This window comes from Aspergillus ibericus, assembly GCF_003184845.1.
Source record: "Aspergillus ibericus CBS 121593 unplaced genomic scaffold BO80scaffold_1, whole genome shotgun sequence".
Taxonomy (NCBI): domain Eukaryota; kingdom Fungi; phylum Ascomycota; class Eurotiomycetes; order Eurotiales; family Aspergillaceae; genus Aspergillus; species Aspergillus ibericus.
Window position 1 is genome coordinate 1,036,200 of NW_020292099.1, and position 26,339 is coordinate 1,062,538.

At 48.1% G+C, this 26,339-nt stretch overlaps 8 protein-coding genes across 8 annotated transcripts; 1 reads left to right on the forward strand and 7 right to left on the reverse strand.

The window, feature by feature from the left end:
• Window positions 1-17: 17 nt before the first annotated feature.
• Window positions 18-1,715, reverse strand: BO80DRAFT_420595 (putative mitochondrial tricarboxylate transporter (Ctp)). Its single transcript, XM_025718402.1, has 9 exons — window positions 1,575-1,715; window positions 1,457-1,511; window positions 1,383-1,403; window positions 1,195-1,326; window positions 971-1,118; window positions 591-848; window positions 491-526; window positions 254-403; window positions 18-197 (listed from the first exon to the last, which is right to left on the reverse strand). Exons 1-9 carry the CDS (start codon window positions 1,605-1,607, stop codon window positions 140-142), a joined length of 891 nt encoding a protein of 296 aa, XP_025580634.1. The 5' UTR covers window positions 1,608-1,715; the 3' UTR covers window positions 18-139.
• A 1,485-nt stretch (window positions 1,716-3,200) lies between these two features.
• Window positions 3,201-5,246, reverse strand: dhh1 (DExD/H-box ATP-dependent RNA helicase DHH1). Its single transcript, XM_025724802.1, has 5 exons — window positions 5,214-5,246; window positions 4,990-5,160; window positions 4,854-4,926; window positions 4,201-4,797; window positions 3,201-4,146 (listed from the first exon to the last, which is right to left on the reverse strand). Exons 2-5 carry the CDS (start codon window positions 5,031-5,033, stop codon window positions 3,343-3,345), a joined length of 1,518 nt encoding a protein of 505 aa, XP_025580635.1. The 5' UTR covers window positions 5,034-5,160; window positions 5,214-5,246; the 3' UTR covers window positions 3,201-3,342.
• An 809-nt stretch (window positions 5,247-6,055) lies between these two features.
• On the reverse strand, window positions 6,056-10,573 carry BO80DRAFT_371007 (DNA repair protein SMC6). The gene is made up of 14 exons (XM_025716472.1): window positions 10,314-10,573; window positions 9,855-10,261; window positions 9,277-9,796; window positions 8,998-9,225; window positions 8,381-8,940; window positions 8,234-8,327; window positions 7,910-8,175; window positions 7,197-7,853; window positions 7,038-7,140; window positions 6,823-6,981; window positions 6,626-6,765; window positions 6,525-6,573; window positions 6,380-6,477; window positions 6,056-6,324 (listed from the first exon to the last, which is right to left on the reverse strand). Exons 1-14 carry the CDS (start codon window positions 10,392-10,394, stop codon window positions 6,276-6,278), a joined length of 3,411 nt encoding a protein of 1,136 aa, XP_025580636.1. The 5' UTR covers window positions 10,395-10,573; the 3' UTR covers window positions 6,056-6,275.
• Window positions 10,574-11,034: 461 nt separating this feature from the next.
• On the reverse strand, window positions 11,035-12,820 carry BO80DRAFT_8212 (M20 family dipeptidase). Its single transcript, XM_025724821.1, has 4 exons — window positions 12,755-12,820; window positions 12,629-12,696; window positions 11,446-12,563; window positions 11,035-11,370 (listed from the first exon to the last, which is right to left on the reverse strand). Exons 3-4 carry the CDS (start codon window positions 12,561-12,563, stop codon window positions 11,187-11,189), a joined length of 1,302 nt encoding a protein of 433 aa, XP_025580637.1. The 5' UTR covers window positions 12,629-12,696; window positions 12,755-12,820; the 3' UTR covers window positions 11,035-11,186.
• A 714-nt stretch (window positions 12,821-13,534) lies between these two features.
• BO80DRAFT_420600 (mitochondrial 54S ribosomal protein mL58) lies at window positions 13,535-14,379 on the reverse strand. The gene has a single exon (XM_025718403.1). The coding sequence runs from the start codon at window positions 14,166-14,168 to the stop codon at window positions 13,563-13,565; it is 606 nt and encodes a 201-aa protein (XP_025580638.1). The 5' UTR covers window positions 14,169-14,379; the 3' UTR covers window positions 13,535-13,562.
• Window positions 14,380-15,050: 671 nt separating this feature from the next.
• On the reverse strand, window positions 15,051-17,382 carry BO80DRAFT_460526 (cystathionine gamma-synthase). Its single transcript, XM_025722394.1, has 5 exons — window positions 17,280-17,382; window positions 15,746-17,162; window positions 15,475-15,658; window positions 15,370-15,412; window positions 15,051-15,296 (listed from the first exon to the last, which is right to left on the reverse strand). Exons 1-5 carry the CDS (start codon window positions 17,322-17,324, stop codon window positions 15,177-15,179), a joined length of 1,809 nt encoding a protein of 602 aa, XP_025580639.1. The 5' UTR covers window positions 17,325-17,382; the 3' UTR covers window positions 15,051-15,176.
• Window positions 17,383-18,169: 787 nt separating this feature from the next.
• On the forward strand, window positions 18,170-21,945 carry BO80DRAFT_8340 (rRNA-processing protein UTP22). Its single transcript, XM_025724839.1, has one exon. It carries the CDS (start codon window positions 18,331-18,333, stop codon window positions 21,661-21,663), a length of 3,333 nt encoding a protein of 1,110 aa, XP_025580640.1. The 5' UTR covers window positions 18,170-18,330; the 3' UTR covers window positions 21,664-21,945.
• On the reverse strand, window positions 21,692-26,160 carry BO80DRAFT_420604 (putative nuclear envelope pore membrane protein). Its single transcript, XM_025718404.1, has 4 exons — window positions 25,890-26,160; window positions 25,341-25,820; window positions 25,138-25,286; window positions 21,692-25,081 (listed from the first exon to the last, which is right to left on the reverse strand). Exons 2-4 carry the CDS (start codon window positions 25,779-25,781, stop codon window positions 22,057-22,059), a joined length of 3,615 nt encoding a protein of 1,204 aa, XP_025580641.1. The 5' UTR covers window positions 25,782-25,820; window positions 25,890-26,160; the 3' UTR covers window positions 21,692-22,056.
• Window positions 26,161-26,339: the final 179 nt, after the last annotated feature.

Genomic DNA, 26,339 nt, shown 5'->3' on the forward strand with positions numbered 1-26,339 from the left:
GAAAGCATCCACTTGCTCACCAGTATCCTGTAGATACGTCCATCTAATATGATTCAATAACTTTATACTATGCATTTCGACAAGTTAAAAAAAAAGCTCTTCATGATGTTCGGCATCCACTGCCTACAGTTTTCGACCTTCAGATGTATCTCCTTTCGGGATCAAATGTATCCAAGGCATCCATTGTCTTCTCGTACCTGTCAGAGGGTTAGTCTAGTACACAGTTGGCAAGGAGGGTCGTTTGAGCACAAACATGGTGAACACTATGCCTCCGCTCATTATCAACCTCGCGAGTCGTGGGACAGCTCCAGACCAGAAGGTCAAGACCCCCTCGTCCTTGAATATCCGTGCTGCGCAGACAAAGCTGTTCTTGTAGTTCTTGCTGGCTTCTAGCGATTGCATTCTGCTACCGTGTCAGCAAATACATGGCTAATTCCTTCTTTGTGTAAAGGATGAGAGAACGGGGCTGTCTCAGGCGCTCGATACATACCTTGTCTTGACAGTATCAAGAGGCTGCGTAACATAACTATGCGCAGGTAAATCAGCATATTGACCACAAACCGTATCCAAGAGGAGTGAGATGAATGTACACAGTGATAAGACCTGCAATGCCCCCAAGAGCAAATGTGCTCGCGGTTCCCAACTTCTCGCCTGGAGCGACCTGACCCTGGGCTAATTGCTTCAACATTGTGTAGCTCGAAAACCGCACTGCCGAGTTGGCAGCCTGTCGCGCAGTAGTAGGGACAAAGCCCTGGAAGAAGCCCCGAACGCCCCGTTCTTGAAAGATAATCTTACTGCCGTGCAAAAACCCACGCATGCGAGGGTTCTGCGATTTGCGATCATCTATTCTGCAGCATTGAATAGAATTCAGGAGTCAGTACTGTCCGTACGATTTACGGCAGATGAAAGCTGGCCTGGGGGGGGGGGGGGGGGGGGAGGATAGGATAATCGGTGCCTGGACTTAACGGACAATTGCGTTTTAATGCTCTCGAATGGAGTAACTGCCAGCAGAGACTCCGTGAACCCGGCTCCAAAGCCTGCGATAACAGTCCTAGGTCCAGAAATATGGCCATTCTCATCCTGCAATGTCGATTTCAACCAGTCGAAAGCGACAAAACCTTTACTCAAGTGAAGACCCCGCATGAGCCATTACGCGACGCGAAATACTCTCTGATAGAATGGGATAGAACTCACGAATTCCCGCCTTCAGAGAGTTTCCTATAATCAAGGTCGTGCATCCAGCATACCATTGTTTCCCAAACGGCGGCCATGGCAGTTTCTTAGCATCGGGTAACCTGCGGTTGAGCTGGGATCGGGTTTTCGCAACTGGAGGTGTCAGGTATTGAATGACGGTAGTGATGGCTTAGTTGGATTTGCCTTACATTCAGCTGGATAGGTAATTGCTGTTGTGAATTTAGTAAAATGTATTGTCAACAGGCATCAGAAAGTGTTTTACCAATTTCGACTGCACCGGCAGTAGAGCCTGCGATAATAGATCGCAGACTGCTAGGCTAAGTTTCCATTAATAAAGCAATTGGTGGTGGTGTCAAGATATTGGAAGGAGTGTAGCAAACCTTTGGTCTCTGATCGTTCTCGGAGATCGCCATTGATAGGGCAGTAGTAGCAGCAGCTGCAGACCACTGGCAGTGTGGAAGCCTGTTGGTTGGCTATTCGCTCAAAGATACTCACATGGGAGTACGGGGTTCAGTGAGACCAATTCCCGCAAAACCCACCCGGTACGCGGGGTACTGGGTAGGAGGTGTTAAGCTTAATGCTCCGTACCGCCCACGAATGATTACTAATAGTACCTGGCTGTAACTATGCTTGCCAGCATCCTCCATTGACAGAGATGGTCTTGTTTTCCCAGGGATTAAAGATTGCCATTCCGCTAGACACCACATAGATCGTAATGTAAGCTTAGTTGTCGTAGTGCCTGATCGCTGACAGAAACACAGCGGCATCTAAAGCTCCCTGGACTATTTTTTTTGCTTTTACTTTTCTTTTTTTGGGGGGGCGGGGATGCCTTCTTCCTCCTTTCCTTCTCTACCACCCCAGCCCAACTCCCCCGCCCCCCATCCTTTTTTTTTCCCCATATTTTTTTCCTTTCATGGGGGTTTACACCTTCCCTTCCCTCTTGTCTTCTGAACCGGCCGCTGCTCAACATACAACATGACCACCACTTCATTGACAGTTTCCTTCTCTTCCTTTTTTTCAATTGTAATCGAAACGCAGCCCTAGAGTTACCAATGCCTAGGGGCCTTGCAACAATATCGTATCGCGTCCCTCACCAGTACACGATACAGGTTCCAACATGTCTTCCGACACAAACAAAGATCAACCCAGTGCTGTATTCCAGAGATGCCAATGGACAGACGACGATGGCATGCCACGCGCGTTTTTGACGATGACAGAACGATAAGACGATCGATCGAGAGTATGCGACGTCTGAAAATAGGACCTGCGAAGCTGAAAGATGGGCTAGGTGAGAAAGCCACGAACAGTAGTAAACCCAGTAAACGCAGAGCGCTAAATGCAAAGTTCAAATCACAAATCACAAATCGCGCAGACCGTTATAAGCATAACTGAGCCGTGAGGCATAAGCGGACAGAGGAAGTGATGTTTCGCCTAGATGTGTAACTCTTCGCCAGTGATTCGGAGTCGTGTAACGCTCTGCGATGACGAGAAAGCCCTGCGGCTATAGAAATCTGATCGATGAATATCTGCGTGTTAGTTGAAAGTCACCCTCGAACGCCAAGGCGAAAACGAAAAAAAAAAAAACGGATAATAAAAGCCCGAAAACGCCCTGAACCCTACATCAGATCATCTGATGCTGTGTCGAATGATCATATGTACATTTGGCCGAGGCCGAAGCGTAAGCACGATCACTAATCGTACCAGGTGCACGCCTCCAGTGCCGCGGACGTCAAGGTCCCAAAATAGCGCGCTTGAGGTAAGAGAAAGGGAAAAGGGGGGCAAAGGTATTGACGTGGAAGACGGTCGGGGAGAAGAGCGGTGGCTGACGAGGCACAGGAACGGAGAAGACATAGGTAACGCGTAGTATAATACAGATCTCCCAAACGTTTATCATAGGTCATAGTTGATATGAAACTAAGGTGAGGGAGTGCCAATTGATCACAGAACGGATGCGAATGTGAAAAAAGCCTTGAAACAGAGACTGCAGAGGCCAGCTGTAACTTGCTGTTTCCGAACAAGAGGGGGTCTTAAGAAAAGAAAGAACTCCAAGTAGAATAAAAGGGCAAAGAGAAAAAGCACAGGGGCGAGAAAGGGAGCGGAAGAGGAGGCACAAAAGTATTTGCTCCGGCTGCTAGTCTAGTAGTTGTTTTAGGACACCTGTGCGGGGTGGGATTTGCCACTAGACTGCCCTTGAGTGCTGAACTTGGTCTCGTTTTGCATGCTGCGACGCTGGCCTTGCCCTCGACCTCCGCGATAAGAGCCACGGCCCCTGCCGTATTGATATGACCCACCATTCATATGATGGTTGTGACGACGTTCGCCAGCATTCGTATTAACGGCTGTGGTGGTAATCGGAGGTTGTGAAGGGTTGGCGATAGGGCGCGGAATGGTGTCCGGTGAGTCATAGACGTAAAGTTTCTTGTCGATATTCTGCGGAATTGGCTGGATTTCAGTGCCGAGCTCCTGCTCAATTTTGTACAAGTTGAACCGGTCTTCCCAGTTTATAAGATTAATAGCAAGACCGAGATGTCCAAAGCGGCCAGATCGGCCAATTCGATGGAGGTAAGTTTCAGCGTTCTTGGGAAAATCGAAATTTATGACAACATTGACGGCTTGGATGTCAATACCTCGAGTCAGAAGATCGGAGCAAACAAGGTTACGACAGACGCCATTCCGAAAATCGTGGAAAACTCGGTTGCGATGTTGCTGAAGCATCCTTGCATGGGAGTAGAAGCAGGAATATCCTAGTTCTGTAATCTTCTTCGCAAGTAATTCAACGCGGTTGGTAGAGTTGCAAAATATTATCGACTGGTTGATTTGTAGCTTCGAAAATAGTGTGTTCAGGCAGTGGACCTTCTGCTTCTCCTCCACGAAAGCATAATACTGCGTAATTCCGCGAAGGGTGAGCTCGTCCATGAGATTAATTTCATATGGATTGCGCATGTGTTTGTCCTAGACCCTATCAGTACATCGACGCGAGACGACCAGACGCCTTGTAAAACTTACTTTGAATGATTTCACAATCAATGGGAAAGTAGCACTGAAGAGCATGACTTGGCGGTCTTTAGGGTGGAATGATAGCAGTTGCTCGATAACTGGCGTAAACTCAGGCGACAGCAACTTGTCGGCTTCATCCATGACGAATGTAGGACATTCGGAGAGATCAGCCACGCCTTTGCTAGCCAGGTCCAGGACTCTTCCCGGGGTCCCAACAAGGATGTGGACTGCGTCATTCAATCTAATAATGTCATCCATCAAGCCAGTACCTCCAGTAGTGACCATAACATTGATGCCTAGATGCTTTCCCAAGGTTTTGCAAACGTGCGACGTCTGCAGCGCCAGTTCTCTCGTAGGAACAAGGATAAGGGCCTGTGTTTTCGTGCTCTTGGGGTTTATGCGTTCCAAGGTAGGAATGACAAAGGCTGCTGTTTTCCCTGTACCATTCTTGGCCCGCGCCAAGATATCTCTGCCCGTGAGAGCGACTGGTATCGTCTCTTCCTGAATTGGAGAGGGCTTTTCGAAACCAGCCTCGAATATACCCATCATGAGTTCACGTTTGATGTAGAAGTCTTCAAATTCCAAGCCTTTCGTGGCGGTGACATCCTATGCCACATCAGATTGCGACCGACAGATAATGATAGGTATAGATATAGACAAACCTCAGTTTGCGGCCTTGCATCTTTGGCGGGGACATTTAATTGCTCCTTCCATTTCGTGTCTGAGCTTGCATCCCTTCAAAGGGTTGAACATTAGCATTATACATATGAAACAATCAGCACATGACAGTGAATGTACCCTATAGTAGTGTTATTCAGCTGAGAGGCCAATGCGTCGGTCATGGTGGTCAATTAAGAAAAGAGGGGAGATCGAGGATCGGGCTGAGTAGACTGGTTGTTCTCTCTTCGATGGCCGGAAACTCAGTAGTGAGAATGGGTAGATACAGACGACCGCAGGTTTGTTCGAAGTCTGCAAGCAGATTAGACAGGGTAATCGTGAAACAATGACGTAATTTTTAGTACTTTCTGCTTGAAGAATGGTCGACGAAGCCCAAAAGTTGGGGGTAAACAAAACGACGTGGTTGATGGGGTGGCTGGATGAAAAGATTACTCGACCGCTTGTTAGAGACAAGAGTACTCGAGGTCGGATAGAAGAGTGAAAGATGGAAGAGAAGGAGGAATGGAAGTATGCAAGGGGTCTCTGGTAATTGAGTCGTCAAGTTTCCACTTGACGGCGACCTGAGGTGAAGTGCTTGAGTGTGTGGGCCGTTTGGTTAGAGTCAGGAACGAAACCCGGGATGATTGAGCTGGGCTGCCTCTGATGTAGGCTACGATTCAAGCAATGAGGATGTATGAACAGCCAATCTTCACTTTGAGGTGTTGCGGATGTCAAAAGTTCTTGTTTGATAAAGTTGGGTCGCACTGAGAGGAAGGCAAATGGCTTGTCGTGGAGGTGTGGGGTGGGAGAGGATGGATGGAAAACTTCAACTGGTGGTGGGAGTGGTGAATAATACGGATCATACACTTTGATACGGGGCAGCAGCTTCCGCTGCACGGTCATGTGGTAGACTTACTTAAGTACAGAGGGCACCTAACTAGTAGGTATATACGTAGGCGGTACTCCGTACACCTACTGCTCCTACTAGTCCTTAGGTGCCCTTACCGCCTTGCTGAGCCCCGTCTATCCAGAGTGGGATGATGTGCTTCTGTCCAAAGCCTCATTTTAGCAGGCTGAGCGATGTTCGTTAGTAGCTGCATTAGTCCTTTAGTGGTGAGACTGTACAATCACTGTAACTCATTGATCTGTTTTTCAAGTGATGAAGAAGTTTACATCATATCTACAACATATATTCTGAATAGGAGAACACGAGAGCTAGAATATCGTTGAGTCACCCAATCATCTCGCAGTATAACAGGGGTGAAGGACTTGTATTAAACTGCTAGATAGAATCAATAGAGTAAAAGGGTCTATAAGAAACTCGTTGGTGGAAACAAGCGGGGATTGAGCAGCCAGACCAAATAGTTGCAACTTGCAGTGGATCACAACCAGCAGAGAGGCAACCAAACTGTAGCAACCGCTGGAAATTACCGTGGAAACGACAGCCTAGTTTGGCCTCTTTCTGGCTCTGCCAGCCTAGAAGTGACATGTAAGTTTCTTGCAGTCCATGCTAGTTGGTGCATATACATACTCCTTTACACATACATCAGGCGCCAAAGTAATTTCTGCTCTTGATCCGGGTGTAATAAGTATGAATTGCCGCCCGATTGACCGTCTGGCAGCGAGCATCTGTTGTTTCGTCAGCAAGCCTCCAGCAAAAAGTCCGTTCAACATACAAGCATATCAATAGCCATTTTCCTATTGATGTGGTCCATATACACATCACTTTCAAGATTGTGTCAGCTGAGGGGCATATTGGAGGCGCTAGGAGACTTACAATTCATCCAAGCAGCGAATTGGAGATCCCATAGCTTCCCAGAGTGCCAATAACAGGCATACCTGAGAGAATGACTTCTCACCGCCAGACAGTGTCTTTGCGCCACGACCGGCGCTGTCTTTTGTGATATCGGGTTCCACCTACAGAGTATGCTGTCAGACTATATCCGCAAGAATGACGGCCAAGAACACACATACTTGTAGATCCAGAAGCTTGCCCTCATGGTCGGTTAAAAGTCGACCACGGAAGCTTCTTTCACTCAGAAGGTAAGTGAACTGTGCTTTGGCACGGGATGAAATGTGAGACCTAAAAATCACCCAGCGGCCTTTGCGGAGTTTTAGTGTTGCCTTGAGCACCTGGTATTTAACATTAGCAGGGTAATTTCCCGCCAAACGAAGGGGGTTATGTGTACTTCAGCCAACAACCTAAACTCCTCAACTTGCTTTAAAGCCCGGTCATAGGCTTCGCTGGCCTTTGCCACCTCAGTAAGGAGTTCGTCGCGGGATGCTCCTAGCCTAGGCTTTCATTAGCGTGGCGTTCTTGTTGACCGATCAGGTATACTATTACTCACTGTTGGTCATAGCGCTTGATGTCGTTATGGAGTCTTTCGAGCTTTCTATCCAGACTGGCCGCAGTTTCACCTTCATCAATTGCAACCCGCGGGGAGACCATACTCGCCTTTTCGCTGAAGTCAAGGATACGTGCCATGATCTCTCCTCGTTTATCATGGACCCTATTCCTGTCTCGCCTGATGTCGTCGATCCTTTCAACGGCTGTATTTTTATCTCCTATCCTCTTTCGACGCTTGTCGTTCGCAATACGCCCCTGATTCTCAGCGACTTTGAGCTCTTCTTGTATGACGGTGATCTCGGCTTCTTTGGCTGAGAGCTCCTGCTTGATCGCCTTCAATGATTTCATCATAGCATCCATTGCATCTGCGCTGTCCTTCAAGGATCCTTCATTGAGGCGCTTCTCTTCTTCTGCTTCTTGGAGAGTGGCCCGAAGCCCGTCAAGACGCCCGTCTTCGGGAAGTTCCCTGTCAAGTGCATCAGAAAGCGCTTCAACACGGTCTTCCAGTCTCTGTGCTGCAATTCGTAGTTCGTTTGATCTTCGCTCGTGTCTGACACGAGCTTGCTTGCAGCTTTCCAGCCGAGACCGAGCAGACCGAAGCTCTTGTTCTTGACGGCTGAGGTTGCTTTTCAAGTCGGCCACTACACCCTGTTGCACTCTACAAAGATTCTATTAGCACTAGGAGCATAGTATGAAAACAGAGCGATTAACTACCTGATTTGGGACTCCAGATCGGACCTCATACGAGGAGACCTATTGTAGGCTGGGACTGGCGCTTGGCTTGGTTCCCCGGTTCGGCTAAAGGAAAGATGGATACCTCTGCGTCTGTTTGTCTTATCAATACAATAACACCGTGCCACGTTTCGAGGTCTTTGCCCATCAAAGAGAACCGAGGATGCTTCCTCAAGGTTCTCAATGAGTAGCATTTGTTCTATTTTATGATTGATGATAAACTGTCCACGGGCCACCTCATTATCGAACTAGAAACTCGTTAGATTGACCATACATTTCATTAGAGCCCTGGAATAAAGCACTGACCTCAAGGACCCGCAGTGCTGTATCATACTGGGCATCTGGTTCGTTTGATGATGTATCGATGCGGTTACCATCCGCTATCAAGATAGGACACATACTTCCAGCACTGTCAGAAATTTTCACGTATGCTGCAGACCTGGAGATGCTTACCAATCGACACTTTCCATGATCTTAAGAATTTTTTTCGAGTCTTCAGGAGTAACTACAACGAAGCTGTTCAATGTCGAGCCAAGCGAGTTTTCGAGAATTGAGGACCATTCCGGCTTAAGCAAGCGCACATAGTGACCAAGTGGACCGACAGGACGCCTAGTAAAGGACTGATCTTGTTCGATTGCTTTCAAGAGGATCGGCATCCTCGCGTGGAAACCCGAATTTTGAGGACCCCCTTCCCTTTGTAGGGTCAACAAGAGTGATTCGGCCTCCTCAACATCGGCCTTAAGTTTAGCGAGTGGGACCGCAGCTGACTTCACTTCCTTCTCAGCTTCATTTATCTCATGCGTTAAACGATTGCTATGGCCTCCATGCTCCTCATACTGAGTGCGGGCTTGGGAGGCTTCTGCTTTTGCTCGTTCAAGTTCTTCTTGCTTTTTCGTATAGCTCCCTCCGCTAATTTCAGCTAAGCGTCGATTTTCTTCATCGATATCTCGCTCAGTAGTAGCGATTCTCGTTTCTGCTGCTTTGAGGTATTCTCTTATCCGTCGTTGTTCAGCCTGTGGCGTAGTATCAGAAAATCTATTATATTGAAATGATGCGTTAACTGATCATACCTGCAGTCCATGGCGTTCGGTCATCTGTGTATCCCATTTCGTCTGGATTTCAATTTTTTCGCCTTGAACCTGGTCCCACTTGGCAGTAGCCTGGCGAACATCTTCAGCAGCGGCTTGGGCCTCGCCTTCAGCCTCTCGTATCGCAACATCAAAGTTGCTCAAATTGGCTTCGGCGCCGGCTATATTGTTGTCCGCTCTAAGAATTTCATCGTCTAGAGAATCCCTTATCTACTCGCCGTCAGAGATGCAGTTTAAGTATCGGATCGCAAGGCGGTTTACCCTTTCTTGTTCCTCTACCTGAGCCCAGGCCATTTGACTTCGAACATTTCTAATCCTGTTTCGCAGAGAATCATGTTGGTCGGATATGTCAAGTTTTCGTTTCGCTGCTTCTTTCCGACTTTGTAGGATCGCAATATCCTGCTCCCGATTTCTCAACTTCTCCTCGATCTGGTCACCGGATTCTTCAATGAGTCGATAGTCCTGATCGAGTTGCTCAAGTTGGACACCCTTCACAAAGAACTTGTACTTTTCACTAGGGCTTGATGTGCTAAGAAATTGGCGAGCCATGTCCTGAGAGAGAACGTTCATCGGATTGTCAAATTGCAAGGTGAAGTAGTCAATGATGGCGTCGAGCTCTGCCTTCTTGGTAGACATGATTCGTCCATTTTCTGATTTGATTTTGAACCCACTTGTGCCATTTTTGGAGAAATGGCGCTCTATAGTGATGAACTTTCCATAGTCATCCGGCAGGTAAGCGCCATCTCCTTGGTTCTTGATTCGCACGACGATGGTTGCGTTCCTACACAGCAATCTCAGCACTTTATTTCAGATGGAGGGTATTGATACCTATCACCTACTCCTTGCCTTCTTTAATAAAACTTTTCAGACTCTGGCCTCGATTGGTGGCGGATGCTTTACCGCCTAAGCAAAGGGTTATAGCCGTGAGAACTGCACTCTTGCCGCTGCCGTTCTTTCCCACGATGAAATTAATCAAAGGGCCTAGATCGACGTAAAAGTGGTCATGACACATGAAATTGTAACATTCAACACGCTGCAATATTCCATGCTCGGCGGGTATATTTGGTTCATCTGTAGCGAATGAATACTTCTCCTGGATGACCTGCGTAGCCCGCAACTCAAGCTCATCTTCGTCATCATCGAGGGCTTGTGTAAGAGATCGCACTCTTCTTTCTTCATTCCCATCATTGCTCGCTTCTGTGCTCCCATCCGAGACAAGGGAATGAGTTCTACGAAGGCGTTTTGGCTATGAAATACAGGTTAGTAGAGCCCACATATGGGACGAAATTGCCGCATACCGAAGGCGAAGAGCTGGGATTACTCTCCTCGCTTGAGTCCGCAGGCTCCAGGTGCGCCTGCAAACGCTTCATTGACGGCATGAGGAAACAGCGACTGAGATCTTAAATTCGCAGAAAGTCATAGCATTTACTTTGAGCAGACATGGGAAGTTGAGAGCACGTAGAAGATAGGGAAAATGGAAACAAAGAAACAGAAAACCTCTCTTTTCACCACTGGTTGAATGCTAGACCACGGAGGCTGAAAGGACCCTACTCCGTACTTGAATCTTTGTTTCGTCTTATCGGTCATTGATTAGTCGCGTGGTCGCGTGTCACGCCTACACGTGACGCACGCGGAATACTGGTAGTCTTGTATTGATGACTTGGACTACGGAGTAAACACTCCACACTATCTGATGCTACGCTTTCTGGCATGTCTTCGCGGCACCATTAGTATCTACGGAATACATACATTAAGCACCTGCGTAATTTCAGATGCGCCACCAAAACAGGACTTACGGGGTACAAAAATAGCCCATGTCGTGTACCTCGCTACTGCTTGGACTCCAAGCCCCACCATTCCCTTCTGATATGACAAGGATTTCTCGTCATCTGCGCTGCTCCATAGCCCGATTGCGTTGCTTATTCTTTTGCTTTTTTTTTAAGAACCAATTTAGAAAGTAACCCATTCCGCGTTCTCCAGATATTGCGGAACTTTCATTCGTTTGAAGTCGTCCTCGGTCTCTGGATCTCGCTCTCCCAAGTGCCCGCGAACCCTGTCCAGGAAAGGGATAGGATCTCTCACACAACAATGCATTGCCACAATTGAGCCGGGGAGTAGGTATAGTAAAGTCGCCCCCCGGGCAAAGCTTCTGCAGTTGTTGAGTTTAGCGCTTACATGTTCATAGGCTCCTCCGCAACGTAGTGCAGATACGCTCCTAGTAGCTTGGTCCCCTCAATGTAATTCCTCTTGTCAAGCTTCTCGTTGATTGAATGGGCAGCATCCGTCGAGCTTCCCATTGGTAGAAGCAAGACATTCTTCCCTGTTGCTTGTTCGAAGCTCAGTGTGACGGGAATGCTTTGCACACGTTAGTTTCCCCATCATTTGTAGCATGGTAGCAATAAAAAAATAATAATAGCCTCAGACACGTACCTGCCACCCTCACGGGTCATATCCGGTTCAACACCAAAAACCTGTTTCACTGCCTTGCTTGCAGCTGCGAAGTTCCAATGCTTTGGGCTGGCAACCCACCATTTCCCGTCATGTTGAAGCCACACATCCAACTTGTTCTTGCTGTTCAGTTTGGCGAATTCTGCTTTGATATAATCAAAAACAAGTCTGTTGACATCCTCACTCTCCATATTTGGAACAGTTCTGATTGAGAACTTGCCAATGACCTTTGCCGGAATCACGGTTTTTGCGCCAGGAGCGGAGTATGCGCCTTCAACACCGTGGATGGAGAGAGACGGGTATCTCCATCTTGCCATGAGAGTTCTTTCTTTGGTAGCATGGATACCAGTTTCACTCCCCAATGATTCGTGGAGGTTGTCCATGGTATAGCTGATGCCGCCATACAGGGATTTCTCCTCCTCTGTAAGGGGCTCAACAAGATCCATTATGCCAGGGATTAGAATGTTGCCCTGAGGATCGACAAGTTTAGAAAGGACATTAACCAGGTCAGTCATCGGCTCGTGAGCAGAGCCACCGAAGACCCCGCTATGCAAGTCCTGCGCGGGGCCCGAAACGCTCACTGAGTAATAGTTGCAGCCTCGGAGCCCATAGGTCAAGCAAGGCTTCTCGGTTCCAAGCCAGTAATTGTCCGAGATGCAAACAGCATCCGCATCCTTGAAAAACTTCTTGCTCTCGGATTGGATGAACTCCTCCAGGCCTTCTGAGCCATACTCCTCCATTCCCTCGAAGCAACAGAGCAAATTGACAGGGAACTCAACGCCGGCTTTCTTGTGGGCTTCAATCACGTTCAGCCAGCCTAAAACTGGGCCTTTATCATCCGTGCTTCCGCGTCCGTACATCCTTCCTTGGCCGTCGACTGTCAATTGAAAAGGCTCTGTCGCCCAGCCGTCTTCTTTCAAGGCAGGTTGTACGTCATAGTGTCCGTAGACCAGGATAGTTCGTTTGTTCTTGTCATTACCATAACGAGCAATCACGACTGGAGGAAGGTCAAGGTGCTCCTTTCCAGGTTGCTTGCCCAACGGTCTCTGTTCCACTTCGGCGCCCAAGGATTCAAGTTCGGAGGCGAGGAATTGGGCCATCTTGTGGAAAACATCGATGAATCAGTTAAGTGCCATGTCGTAGGCCATAATTTTGCATGATTTACCTTAAAGACATCTTTTCTATTCTCATCCTGCGCGGAGACAGACGGAATGGCGACAGCCTTTCGTAGACCTTTCGCATATATAAGGACTTATTCGAGATGGAAGGAAATTTGGAAGGCATAACGTACGGTCAATGAAAGAATCAGACAGATCGTCGACCCTAGGCGGGGAAAGACCCGAATACCGTTAGATAGCCAAATATAACATGGACTGGTAAACTATGCAACATTGGCGGTTATAAAGCAATAGTTGGAGGGGCAAAACAGAGGGCGGAAAATGTGAAGCCATGGCTTACTGCTTAAAAAAGGGCTCAAGTTGCGGTGCCATTGTCAGATCACTAATATTTCCGTAGAATGAGCGGCGTGAAGATAGGTAACGTATTTGGTGAAAGGAGACTGTTGGATTTGCTCGGGTATCCTTGAGGTGCAAGGGAGATGACAGGTATAATCTACACTCCCTACTAAGCGACGTTGCAATGCGACGGAGGGGGAGGGGGAGGGGCATTTGGGCTGTGGAAGATAATCGAAGTAACCTGATTTGCCTGTTGGGTTAAGACAGGTTTACCTAACAGTATCCTCGCTATCGTTCGGTTGTCCGAGGTACCTGCCCCAAGGGAGACAGGCTATCCGTTACGGAGCGCAAATAAGCGCTCATAGCCTTCTAAGGGCCACGCTCCCTTTACTGACTCTCCTGATAAGAACCATATCAGGCTAGGTGCTAAGAAAGCCACTGCAAATTTAAACTACAATACATTTCCAGTACCAATGACGCTAGAATACATGATTTTATACAACGATTGAGCTCCCAGTATGGATGCCGTGGAAGCTATGGAGTCTGGTAAGCCCAAGCCAAAAAGAAAAACAAGGAAAGGCGCCTGGGAGAGAGACCGGAATTATACGTGAGGTGGCCGAAAGGGAAAGAAAGCTTGTTAGGGTTTTACTGATCCCTTCCCCAGGCCTCCTTCCGCAACTGTCGGTCTTCTCTAGCCATCCGACGTTTTGAGCCCCATCTCGATTGCACCGCTTCCAGGACCCGCTTCTGGATTTCTTTCTTCTGAGGACTGGCCTCACACACCAGTGCGATGAACGTGGGGGAACAATCGAAGCGCTTGGCCAACTTCAACCGACTCCACGTCATTGGATCGGTAGCTCTAAGCCGGCGAATTTCTCGTATGTCTGACGGGTTTAGGTGGTATTTCTTCTCAGTGGAGGCCCTGACTGCGGGAGGGAGCGATTCGGCGTTGATGCCATTGACAGACGTGGTGCGTAAATTTCTCCGGATATCATCGGAGGGTAGAAATTTCGTCGGCGTATGGTACACTGAAGGCGCGCTGGAAGGTGGATTGTAGATGATGTGGTCCTCTTGCGGATGGCTCGATGAAGAGCCAAATGAGGCATCTGGCTTGACACGTAGACGTTGCTTTGTGCGCCTGTATGAAGACTGGTTCCGTCGCAAACCTAGAGCAACGCACTCATAAGGGGAGGGCAGAAGGAATGGGAGGGCCAGAAGAGGCCTCCTGGGAGCAGTCAGGCAATTCGCCATCACAATCGAAACGCAATCCACTTGTATCCTGCAATGATGGCAAATGACTTAAACAGCTGGACAAGGAACTGATTAGGTCAAATGGAACCTAGTGCAAAAAAGGGCAATAGTAAGTAATTATATTTATGAGTGGAAAATGGACGTGGAATACGTAAGAAGCTTTCGGAAGAAACACGTACAGCAAAAGGACACAAGCCTTGAATTATCTGAATATGGCCGAAATGGAGGTATGTAGGGGAGGTACCAGATGAAATTGGGAAGTGGACTTTTTCCGAGCTGCTAGTCTCGTGACCTTGTAACCGGAATAGTCAAACTAGTCTAACTACTCCGTATGTATTGGTGTATACGATGGTTTTCATACGATACAACGTTCATACACTCTCTGATCTTCACATATAATTCATCTCATACTTTGAAAATTATTAGATGGCAATTTTCTAGGCCAATCCCACCAGTGCGAAGTGGTACGTTTTCTTTTCAGCTCATGTATTAGCCTTCAACGTGTATCATCTAGTCAAGATACGAGTCATATAAAATACTCCCGTGCTCCGTAAAACTTTCCCTGATTCAGCAAGCCTTGGTAACAATCAGATATGGGTGAGGACCTCAATGCTGTGCATCCATAAACCATATGGGTAGAGAAGGACACCCCATAGACACTATCCAGATACGGAATGCTCCGTATTTGGCCATCACACCTTTCGGCTGGTTATATTCAATATAGGTAAATACAAATGCTAGTTTTACAGGGTGACTCGGCCTGCGATCTGAACAAGAGGTGAACTGATGGCTATGACGATCATCTTGGTCCTGATCTTTCAAGCTATCCATGGACATTATGATACATCTCGCCCTTTCTTCACTACATCCCAAACATAGATAGGAAATGATACGGTTTTACTATTTTATCCAGCAGACCCACAAAGGTACTATAAACTTCACTATTTGATAGGTATCCATATGACCTATAACCTCCATATGTTGACAAATGGAGTTTGGAAGTCTATATCAGGCTTTTACTCTAGCAACAGCATCCAACGCCTGTTGAAACCGGCTGCTAAGGTCCGACACATCTTCCAAGCCAACACTTATCCTCACCAGGCCCAAGTCGACACCGAACGAACTTGCCTAAATTAATGGATAGTTATTAGTAAAACTAGGTTCCCATGCTTTTGTATAGAAACTGGGAAGATTCACGTACCCATTCTAATTCACCATAGTGTGCCAACAAAGTATAGGGGCAACTATGCATCTAGGTCAACAACAGCTTTACCGCCGACCTACCAGGACTATGACTATGACTTACCTGAGTGTGAAATTAGTTCCAAGACTGGGCCCTTTAAGTACTTCAAGTTGGTCAAAGAAGGCAACTGCCGCTTCTGTTGAATGGAAGGTAACCGAGAAAAGACCACCATATCCTCCACTCTGGTTGCGGAAAGCTTCGTACAGCGGCCTTGAAGGATTGCACTTCGGATAGTAGACCGTTTTCACTGCAAGATACTTAGTATTAAGCAATCTGGACTGGTACCCCAAGTCTGACACCGAAAATACAACAAAGGGAATGAGAGTCAGCTTACCGAGTGGTGATTTCTCCAACATTGCCGTGATTTCCTCCGTAGTGTTGTTGATCTTGTCAATCCTGGACACAAAATCGCGGCTATTTCTCTCCAGGAACACGGCGTCTTCTGCCCAAAGATTGTCCTCATATTCACGGGCACATGTATCTTTTAGAGACCGGTAATAGCGCCCATGGGGATTGAGCACAGCGCTTCCCCCCATGACATTACTGTCTCCACTGAAGACTTTGGTCAAGCTGCTAACCACAATATCCGCATAGGGGAGCACATTGATGTTGAGGAAGTTTCCAACTGTCTCATCCACTACGACGGCAAAATCATACCTGTCGGCGAGTGAACGAATTCTCTTCAAATCGGGGGCTTTCAGTAAAGGATTCCCAGGAAATTCAGTGAAGAGTGCGAGGAATTTCTCCCCGTTCGCTAACCGTGACTCCAAGTCATCGAGATCTTCTGATGAGCCATGGCCATAAAACAAACAGCCGGGCCCCCATTTTTGAAGTATCTTTAACGTGTCGGTATAAGGAAATCCAAAACAGATGCTCTTCATCTCACTCTTCGCAGCCATCAGCAATTGGTGAGCGTTGAAAATGGAACTCATCCCGGTTGGGAAAAGATATACATCAGACTCCGACAGTCCCGCGACACGACCTTCTCCTGACTCTTCCTCAAGCGCCTCGCTAAGCTCCACATCGGCAGTCAGTACACCTGCTATACGTCGCCGGACAGCCAGCTTTGCCTGACCGGCAAGCGCGGTACTCAGATTGCGACCAAATCGTTCTTCAATGAACTGGACATGTTCCCGACCATCTTGGTTACCGCTGGCTGCAGGGGTTGTACCTAAAATATTGTCGCATGCGTGTGCCCCATTTGCTTGAGGCTTTCCACTTATTGAATCCCGCCCCTGATACCTTCTGGGTCCCTTGCAAAATCTTGGGAATGTTGTTTCACAAGCTGCAGGTTTTCTATCCACGAGAAACCCATCCCTTAAAGCATTCAGGCAGAACTCGGCACGCCTACTTGATATACCATTGCCTGTATGTTGCCAAACCTGCTTGGCAATTGGCGCATACTGGATCGGATATATCACGCATGACAATAGCAATTCTGCCGTAGATGATCCGGCTTCTGTTTGATTGGGAGGGCCGAAATTTATTATCCGGACGTTGCAGGATTCACCGGCTGGTCTTCTCGACATGAGAAACGAATAACACACCCCTGCTGTTTTCGGAGATGGGAATAATAAAGCGGTATCCACTTCCGGGCTTCCATAGCGACGTACGATCTCCCTTGCTAAATCCTGGATGATGGGGTGTATGAAAAACCGAGGGTATCCGCATTGCATCTTATTCATAACCCACGACTCTCCTTCCTCATATGCCACGTTTGCTTGCCATGTCGGAAGAGATACACTGACTGCCTATAGCGATGTGAGTTAAAGCATAGTTTTGAAAGCAAGCCTTGCACAAGCGTGAACGAGACGAATGGGAAGGGGGTGGATAAAGACCGGGCGGGGTTGCGCGGGGTCGGGGCATACATGATCGGTGTGAGGAGGGACTGGGCCTCCAATGTCTTGGAGCATGGTAGCACGAAAAGACAACGACACAGAATCGTAGATTGTGGCTAGAGTTATAGGATGGAAGCTACTAGCAGAAAGAAAGCAGGGCAAGAAATGTTGAAAGAGTGGTGGAAGACAAGACAGAACTAGGACAATAGTTAACTAATTCTCATGAGTCAACAGCGATTTCGGCGCTGCCGCCAGAGTAGTTCGGCCCGTTCAACCTAAGGCTCGGATATCTAGGTCCTATTAGTACACGTCGATACATACATACCAAGGGCATTTACATGCTGAGTGCTGCTAATGGTACCTGCCATGTAGAGACTTAATATTACCAGATAATAACCGACCTGATAATAATACAGGTAGCAGGTACTACGATATGATGTGGCTTCCCCTCCGATCCTTCGCTCTAGTGATAGGTTGTATTTGGCCGGGTGGGCTTTCTGTGCCTTGCATCTTCCTGGCAATGTTGCTTTCATGTGCCTGACTTTTCGAATGCGGATGTCATCATGAAATCTTACAATTCGCCCTTTGAATGACACGGAGTAGGTTATCTAGAGAGTACAAGTACCTGGGTAAAGTACCTGAGACCTTAAACCTAATAACCGGGTCGCACATAAGCTCAGTACCACTCAATACTTTATAGCAACCAATATTAAAAACAATCGAAAAAAAAAAATCAGATGCACAACATTAAGATAGGATCTACCCTGGTATCAGACCGTGGAATTCGTGGGATGTAGAAATGGTTGGTGGCTTTATTTCTATTTAGTTATTGCTGGCTGATTACATAATGTAGATGGGGTTTCGGAGATCGGAGCTTACTTTCCCGTCAAAATTGAGAGGGCAAAAAAAAAAAGTAAAGGGACTGAAGCAAGAAAACGAGCGACGAAGCGGAAGTTCTAAGCTCAGCTAGACGGGCTATCTCGGTGAAGGAGAAACGCTACAGAAATTCAATTTGCATCTGCCAGCCTCCAAAGCTGACTCCCACCTTCACCGGAGTCTCTAATTGTTCTGCCTCTCCAATATGTCGACTCACTCAGCGAAAAGAAGGAGATTGAGCCCTCCCCCGGACGAATCCTCGCATGCACGAATTATCAACCGAGATAAACAGGCTGATAGTGATGGTTCCAATATTACCCGGAAAGCCGCCTCCTATACTCCGCGCATCACTGGAAGAGAAAAGAATGATCGTTCCGCTGAACTTGCGCTCGCCAGCGGCTTTTACAAGTCCAGTTTTTTCAAGCTACAGTTGGACGAGTTACTGAATGAACTGAGGCCGAACTATGATAAGCACGTATCGCGACTTCAGGAGACACTTCAGGAGCTGAAAACTGTTATCGAATCCCTTCCGGATAGGCCTCCGAAGTCAGCCCTAGAAGCAGAGAAAGAGCTGCGTGGCTCGCATGGTATCACTGTCCCATTCCCTGAACCTCGCCCAGGAAAGGATACAAAGTATACCGTCTCATACTCTAGACCATCCAATATTAACGTGGTGGGAAGTCTATCTCTAAGAACGGGTGCCAAAAGTTCCGAACCGCTCACAGTGGACCTGGCAGTGACAATGCCGAATACTCTCTTCCAGGAGAAAGACTATGTGAACTACCGTTACTTCCATAAGAGGGCGTATTACATCGCGAGCCTCGCGGCCGGGATCAGGGAGGCGGAAGGATTGGGCTTCAACGTTAAGTTCGGGCTTCAGGATGGCGATAGCCTCCGCCCTGTTATCCTACTGGCACCTAAACGAACCGACGAAAAGGAGCATGTGTCCGCTAAATTCCAGATCCGTATCATAACAGCCATCGAAGACTCACTATTTCCGATTTCTCGGACCTTGCCAGCAAGAAACAATATACGACAGGGCTCAACGGATGCGTCTGCGTCCGAAGAGTCTACTCCGCTCTACAATGCTACTCTTCGCTCTGAGGCCACTGTGACTCTGTATCACAAATACGTATACAACGCTGCTCGGAACTGTGAATCATTCAGGGATGCTTGCATCCTAGGCCGGACGTGGCTCCGACAGCGTGGCTTGGGTTCGTCACTGTATAGTGGCGGATTTGGTGGGTTTGAGTGGACGATACTTATGTCTCTTCTCTTCGAAGGAGGAGGCCCAAATGGAAAGCCTGTCCTTTTAAAGTCGTACAGTAGCTATCAGCTATTCAAGGCGACCTTGCAATTTCTTGCAGGAAGGGATTTGACGAGCCCATTGTTGTTTTCGGCTACGGATATTCCTTTTCACCACGGGGTTCCGGCTTTGTATGACGGCAAAAGAGGGTTGAACGTTCTATACAAGGTGACTCCTTGGTCCTATGCCTTCCTTCGCCGCGAGGCAAACACCACCGTCAAGATGTTAAATGAGTCCCGTGACGACAACTTCGACAAGGTGTTTATCATCAAAGTAAACGAACCCCTACTCAAGTTTGACCGGATCGTCAAGCTTCCGTCCCCGGACTGCGCGAGCGTTCTTCGAAATCTACACTGCCAAACTGCGATTTATGATGTGCTTGCTAAGGCACTTGGGGACAGAGCGGATCTTATACATATTTACGGTGGTGTTACCGAGCCCTGGCCGGTGGAGGCGAAGCCGAATCGCAAATTGGAGAGCAAGGGCGTCTTTGTGGGGTTGCTTCTGAATACCGAAAATGCTGCGCGTGCTGTCGATCATGGCCCGTTTGCGGAACAAAAAGAAGAAGCAGCATCTTTCCGGTCCTTTTGGGGAGAGAAGGCCGAGCTTAGGCGTTTTAAAGATGGCAGCATCCGGGAGAGCTTGGTATGGACTGATGAAGCATCTTCACCGTCTATAGTATACCAAATCTTGGCGTACATTCTGAGACGCCATTTCAATTACACGGAAGACGATTTGATTTATATTGGAGACGAGTATGACCAGAAGCTTCGCGAGGGCGGCGATAATGTCTTTTCATACTCTAGCCCGTCTTTTCAATCGATCACGGATGCTTTCAATTCCGTGCAGAAATCTATTAAAGACATGGATGGTGTCCCCCTCACCGTCAGGCAGCTAGCACCAGCTAGCCCAAGTTTGCGTTATACTGCTCTTCGATTGCAGGGTACCACCGGGTTACCATGCGACCCAGCGGACATTGTTCTACAGTTTGAGAGTTCGGCCCGGTGGCCGGATGACCTGAAGGCAATCCAGATGACCAAGGTGGCCTTCCTCGTTAGGATTGGGGACTGTTTGAAGTCGTCTGGAGTTGCTTCTCTTTGCAAAGTCGGGTTGGAGAACGAGTCAATTGGGATACTTAACAATGCCTTTCTGGACATTACCCATATGTCCGGAATCATCTTCCGCCTCAGAATCCATCACGATCGAGAACAGTTATTGCTAGAGCGTCAGCTGAAGGACAAGGGAGCTAGCCCGCTGACAAAGCAGCAGGTGGCCTACGCCTTGTCTGCGTATAAGCGACTCTTTATCCAAACTCCTCGTCTGACACAGGCAATTCGTACTCTATGTACACGCTTCCCGCTGCTGTCACCAACAATCCGCCTCGCTAAACATTGGTTCAACTGCCACCTGCTTGCAGGGCATGTCAGTCAGGAATTGATCGAGCTACTGGTAGTTCGAGTCTTTACCCAACCCTATCCATGGGACACCCCTTCCAGTGTTATGGCTGGTTTTCTAAGAACCCTTCACCTCCTTTCTCGGTGGGACTGGCAACAAGAGGCACTAATGGTTGATTTTGGTGAATTGGACCAGAAAGCAATGGAAGCAATACAGACTCGTTTCTCTGCCTGGAGAAGCATCGACCCGGCAATGAACACCGTCGCCTTATTCGTTGCTTCCGATATTGATGTTGACGGCGTGACTTGGACTCAACATGAGATGCCCCCCAAAGTCGTGGCTGCTCGAATGCGCACATTGGCTAAGGCGGCTATGAAATTGCTGCGCGACGAGGGGTATGGCCTTGATATATCGGATCTGTTCCATACATCCCTAGCGCCTTATGATTTTGTCATTAATCTTCGCGCGGGCTTACTACGTGAACATTCGGGCCTGTCAACAAGGTTCAAGAACCTAGACGGACGGAGAATCGCGCAGGCTGCTAAACCTGCAGTCGTCAAGTCCTTTGCCCGTGACCTGCAGGCCTGTTACAACCAAAACATGCTTCTCTTCCATGGAGACGAAGGTTGCAGTGTTATTGCCGGATTGTGGAATCCGCAGATCTTCAAACCAAAGAGTTGGACACTGAAGCTGGCATATTCAACGTGCCCAGTAGAATCCAAGCTCGCCGACGAAGTATCCATAAACCGCCAGGCCGTTTTGAGCGAAATCGCTAGGCTAGGTGCTGACTTGGTCGACAGTATTGAAGTTCACACAGGGTTGGCTTCGAAAGAGTAAAGATGGGATGTCTGTTGACAAACACTTTCCATTGCCATGTATCATTAAATACCTAGAAGCGCCGTTGCAATGCGATCGCGAAGGGAGAAACCAAAATATCGTGAAACAGAAAACAATGCCGAATGACACTCGTACATATAATATACTATTGGTCCTTTCTCCCACCTTCGTTCCATTTACGGGCCCGCAATTGCCTTCTCAGCCATCTCGATCGGTGCCTGGGACGAAAACGAACAGAACTTATCTTTGATCGCCACAACTTCATATGTGCCTTCGTCAGACGTTTTGATGATTTTTGTGTGTTCGAAAGAGACGTCGTGCTTAATGTCAAGGATCTCAGGCTTCTTCCCTCTTCGGGTATTCGAGCTCCGGATATACCTAAGTAATAGTTAGTCAAAAAGAATACCATCCGTCTTCAAGGGAACGAGCAACAGACGTGAACTCGAATGGGGGTGTGCCCCAGAAATCAAACTGAAGTTCTGCTTCTCCTCCTTCGTGTATATCAACAACTGAAACTTGGCCTTTGCTGATTCTGACACTCGGCATCTCGTGAATTGTCTTCGTTATATTCTTGTGTGCTTTGCATTTCCCGCTTGCACCGTCACCCACAGCAGTGATTGTGAAAACCCCCGGTCTTTCGGCAATACGACGGAAATTTGTGGTTCTGGAAGTGGCCCTTTTGGATGCTCCATCGAAAGTATAGAACACATCAAATGGGGCATGGCCAGACAGTGAGAAAGAGAGCCGCTCGCCGACACAATAGTCTGTCTTGGACTCCAGGGGGATTATTGTAGGCACGTCCGAGACAGCGACTCTCACCGAAGAAGTATCATATTCGGTTTCTTGCTGGCATCCGCGCGCATCTCTTACTTTGCGAATGCTGACAACATGTTGACCCAAGTCGAGATGACGTCGCGGTATAGGAAGATTATGCCGGTTGGACTTGATGTTGGGGATTGACACGATTTCTGGTTTGGCTTTCGAATGATGCTTGATGGAGATTTCGAGGGAAAACGGCGGGACGCCTTCCAAAGTGATGGGAATCAATTCCTCGCCGCTAATATCTTCTTTGCAGAAGCCATAGATACGGCCAGGCGAGTCAAAGCGCGCAGAAGGGAGAGGGTTTACCGTTTGCATCACGACCACCGGCCGGCTTCTAGGATCGTGGTCGTAGAGATTGTCGCCGACTTCTGTAAATTTATACGTATAGAGGCCGGCTTCTGAAGTGTCCATTTCCATGGAAGCAGCATGAAGAGCCGTCTTCAGACTCTGGAGTCTAACAGAAGGCGAACCACGAGACGTTTTCCGTTGTTGCTCGTATTGTATGTCATACGGAGGATTGCCGGACAGCCGGAGCTCGAGACTGTCATCTTCGCCTTGGCAGACATCACGCTTTACTATGTGACCGTCGCCACCGACAGGAGAGCCATCAACGGCACTAATCCGAGGACGAGGTATCCAGGACACTTCAAAGACGCTGGCTGACTGCTCGACAGAACCAGGGCAAGAACTATCGGTAACTCCAACAAGTTCATATCGCCCTTCCTGGGCTACCGTCAACACGCTATTTTCTTGCCAGAATGTTTTCTCAAGGACAGCAGAACTGGTATTCAAATTCCGATATCTCACATTCCACGGCCGCTCCCCGCTGAGCCTGACTGGAATGTCAACCTTGGAGCCTTGCAATGCCAAGTACTTTCTGCTCTTTTCAATCTGACCGAATGAGGCATGGGGTGGTTTTGAGCGAGCGTCAATTTTAATACTGTCCCTGAGAGTTCGTTTGCAATTCGAGCGGTCTTTGACGCTCGTGAGCACGACAGCATACTCGCCACCACTGACGAGCTTTTCAGTTACAATCGTGGCAATTTCGGTGTCAGACACCAGGTTGTATTTTGTCTTCTTGCCGTTATGGACAAGCTCGTATTGCAACGTCCACGGTGCTTCCCCTAAAAGGGCAATATCCATGGACACCGGCTCCCCGAAGCAAGCCTTGCGCACCTCCTTGGAACCAAGAAAATGGGCAGAAGCGGGGGGTTTCACATCTTGTTCGAGAATAGGCACCTTGTCTTTGAGGGATTGTGGAGCATAGACTGTGTCGGAGATGTCTAAGAAGCGATAACGATAAGAACCTGCCTCTGAAGGTGTGAAATCCAGCTGAGCACGTAGCCCATCGATAGTTTGAGTCTTTGTCTCCACGCCCTTCGAATGCTCAACAACATATCGAACTCGGAATGGTGGAGATCCAGTGAGGTCCAAGTCGACGAGCAGACCAACAGGGTTATTCGCGCATTTATCGAAGACTTTCTCATACTTGATAGCCAACTCCGGCTCCGGCGGATTGCGCAGGTAGCATGACGAAGGTTCCAGCATTTCCCCAGAGCAGAATTGACTAGATATAGAACCCAGGCTATACCAACCAGGATCCTTGATCTGAGGCTTCTGATCGAGACCGCTGAGTGACAGCCGACGGACTTTACTGGGCTGTTCACCCATACCTTCTGGATCGGTGCCGCTGAAAGAGTACACCAGAGAAAAGGGCCCGTCATTTGCATACCCTTGCCCAGAAGGGTGATATTTTATGGGAAGGTCGACACTGTCACCACGTGCAACCTCTAGGAAGCTCTGGTCATTGCAACCAAACAGAGACAACCGGGGTCTTTCGTGAACAGAAAACTGATGCCACTGTGACAATGCCTTTGCCGATGATCGGTCAAAAGAATCCAGCAATGCTGAATAGTTTGCAATGTTTCCTGCAGCATCATGGACCTCTTCAATGGTATAAAGCCAGTCCCCGCCGACATTCAATGATTCATTTAGAGGAACTTCAATGATTTGACTCTGAGCCCAAGCGACTTCGGGCTCTTTGGAACTGAAAAGGATACCGGAATTTCTCTGACCCAGCAAAGGCGAGCGCAAATTATCGGGTTGGATATTCTGGAAGGAGAACCCTCGGTCAAGATGGTTCACTTGTCTGCTGTATTTGATTTTCAATGGAGGTGTGCCTTCGACCGCGAGTATTAAGTTTGATAGTTCTCCCCGGCATTTATGGGTGTGTGAGTTCTTGATCAATGCCCGAGGACACGAGACGACAAGAGCGTCAGACGACCGCATATGTACGTCAAGGTTAGACTCATCCACTACCCTCTGCAGGCGATAAATTCCCGGTCGCCGAATCGAATAAAGAAGGTCCCGATGGAGATTTGACCCGGATATCTGATGATTCTTCTCAGCCTGTCGCTTTAGCTGCTTCAGCTGTTTCGATGATAGCGAGATCGTTTCGTTCGCGCCGGTGTCGAAATCCAAGCGTAACAACTCGATGAGGATTGGATCGGTCTGATTGACCCGGATTGGTAAGTTGATGGCATTGTTCTGTGAGTCTATGCAGAGCGGCACTTGGTCCGGGTTGAGGACAGCAGAACTGTATATGACCTCGGTCAGTGAGCTCAAAGAACAAGCTATTTCGAAAGAACTCACCCTTCTGGTAGGATATGGACAATCTGCTTCCCCAAGATGAGAGATGCGTTGTGAATAATATCTCCCGGTTTCACACTCCGCTCAGAGATAGACAGCTCTCTATCATAGGCCAATTTGACCATTCCTGCGATCCATGCCCCCACCGGAACCTGGTTACATGTTAGCAAGCCCTTATTTTACTGCGGCGACATGATCAAGCATACGGGAATCCGAAACATGAGGAATACATTGCCGACAACGTGGATTATGAAAATTGCAAGTGTAGTGGGAAAGGCCCATTCTAACCACGGGATGCGTAACGCCTGCAGACCGAAGAGAAAGATACCATCCACAGCAGCCCATTTAAGAAACAGCCAGGTCGAATCCAAGTCATCAGATGCCGTCCAAGACTCGTATACCCGCCAAGCATTCAGCGCGACATAGAAAGCCGCAATATAAAGTCGTTGCGACGGGGCATCTATTACCCCAACCGGTATGAGCGGCGAACTCGCATCATGAGTGGCTGTAGGTGCTTTTGAAGGTGATTGCCTTATTCCCACCTCCCGAGATTTATACTTAGATGGAGAATGGCTTAAATCTTTTATCCTCGGGGCTGTTTGTGGTGTCTGCGGAAAAGCAGACCGAAGTCGGGGAGTACCGTTCATGGCATGCTGTGACCATAAATCATTCACGGTACGACCAATCTATGTTAGATAGGACAGAATGAGTTTCCATGCTGTAAAGTGATAGATATAAGAAAGGAGCTTACCCACAAGAGTGACAAGAGCTGCGGGGGTCCTGGATCTGCCTTGGAGGGGGTTTATTCTGTGTTGAGAATCCAAAAGAGAGGAGGGTAGGGGGGGAAACAGAAGGCTAGCTTCTTTTGCGCGTAATGAAAAAGCTTTGGGACCCAAGTCAAGCTGTCGCGTAATCCAATCGATCTCTCTGATTATTCGACAAAATGTTTGGAGATATGGGAGCGCGGTACAACCAGGATGGAAACGAGGTCCAAAAAGATGCAAGGGTCCAGCTTTTAGCTGCCGGGGCGCTTTTGCAGATGGATACAGGACCGGTGTACGGAGTAACCCGTAATGATGTATGATGATCACATCACGTGCTGTAGGTGATGGGTACTCCACCATAGTAGTATGATGATTGGAGCGCGCGCAAACAAGTGTGTCCTGTCATAGCAGGTAGATATATCTACAGAAAACTCAAGGGGA

Coding starts and splice junctions, on each gene's coding strand:
- BO80DRAFT_420595 (XM_025718402.1), bottom strand. CDS start 1,607: ATGGCGATCTCCGAGAACGATCAGAGACCAAAG. Junction 1,404..1,456: donor TGCCGGTGCAGTCGAAATTG/GTAAAACACTTT, acceptor AATTCACAACAG/CAATTACCTATCCAGCTGAA. Junction 404..490: donor CTTGATACTGTCAAGACAAG/GTATGTATCGAG, acceptor ACACGGTAGCAG/AATGCAATCGCTAGAAGCCA.
- dhh1 (XM_025724802.1), bottom strand. CDS start 5,033: ATGACCGACGCATTGGCCTCTCAGCTGAATAACACTACTATAGG. Junction 4,927..4,989: donor CTGAATAACACTACTATAGG/GTACATTCACTG, acceptor AACCCTTTGAAG/GGATGCAAGCTCAGACACGA. Junction 4,147..4,200: donor TGATTGTGAAATCATTCAAA/GTAAGTTTTACA, acceptor GATAGGGTCTAG/GACAAACACATGCGCAATCC.
- BO80DRAFT_371007 (XM_025716472.1), bottom strand. CDS start 10,394: ATGCCGTCAATGAAGCGTTTGCAGGCGCACCTGGAGCCTGCGGACTCA. Junction 8,328..8,380: donor ATCATGGAAAGTGTCGATTG/GTAAGCATCTCC, acceptor CAGTGCTGGAAG/TATGTGTCCTATCTTGATAG. Junction 7,141..7,196: donor ATCAAGCGCTATGACCAACA/GTGAGTAATAGT, acceptor ATGAAAGCCTAG/GCTAGGAGCATCCCGCGACG.
- BO80DRAFT_8212 (XM_025724821.1), bottom strand. CDS start 12,563: ATGGCCCAATTCCTCGCCTCCGAACTTGAATCCTTGGGCGCCGAAGTG. Junction 11,371..11,445: donor ATGACCCGTGAGGGTGGCAG/GTACGTGTCTGA, acceptor ACGTGTGCAAAG/CATTCCCGTCACACTGAGCT.
- BO80DRAFT_420600 (XM_025718403.1), bottom strand. CDS start 14,168: ATGGCGAATTGCCTGACTGCTCCCAGGAGGCCTCTTCTGGCCCTCCCA.
- BO80DRAFT_460526 (XM_025722394.1), bottom strand. CDS start 17,324: ATGCTCCAAGACATTGGAGGCCCAGTCCCTCCTCACACCGATCAT. Junction 15,413..15,474: donor GGAACTAATTTCACACTCAG/GTAAGTCATAGT, acceptor CTAGATGCATAG/TTGCCCCTATACTTTGTTGG. Junction 15,297..15,369: donor ACTATGGTGAATTAGAATGG/GTACGTGAATCT, acceptor CCATTAATTTAG/GCAAGTTCGTTCGGTGTCGA.
- BO80DRAFT_8340 (XM_025724839.1), top strand. CDS start 18,331: ATGTCGACTCACTCAGCGAAAAGAAGGAGATTGAGCCCTCCCCCGGAC.
- BO80DRAFT_420604 (XM_025718404.1), bottom strand. CDS start 25,781: ATGAACGGTACTCCCCGACTTCGGTCTGCTTTTCCGCAGACACCACAA. Junction 25,287..25,340: donor TCCTCATGTTTCGGATTCCC/GTATGCTTGATC, acceptor ACATGTAACCAG/GTTCCGGTGGGGGCATGGAT. Junction 25,082..25,137: donor GTCCATATCCTACCAGAAGG/GTGAGTTCTTTC, acceptor GGTCATATACAG/TTCTGCTGTCCTCAACCCGG.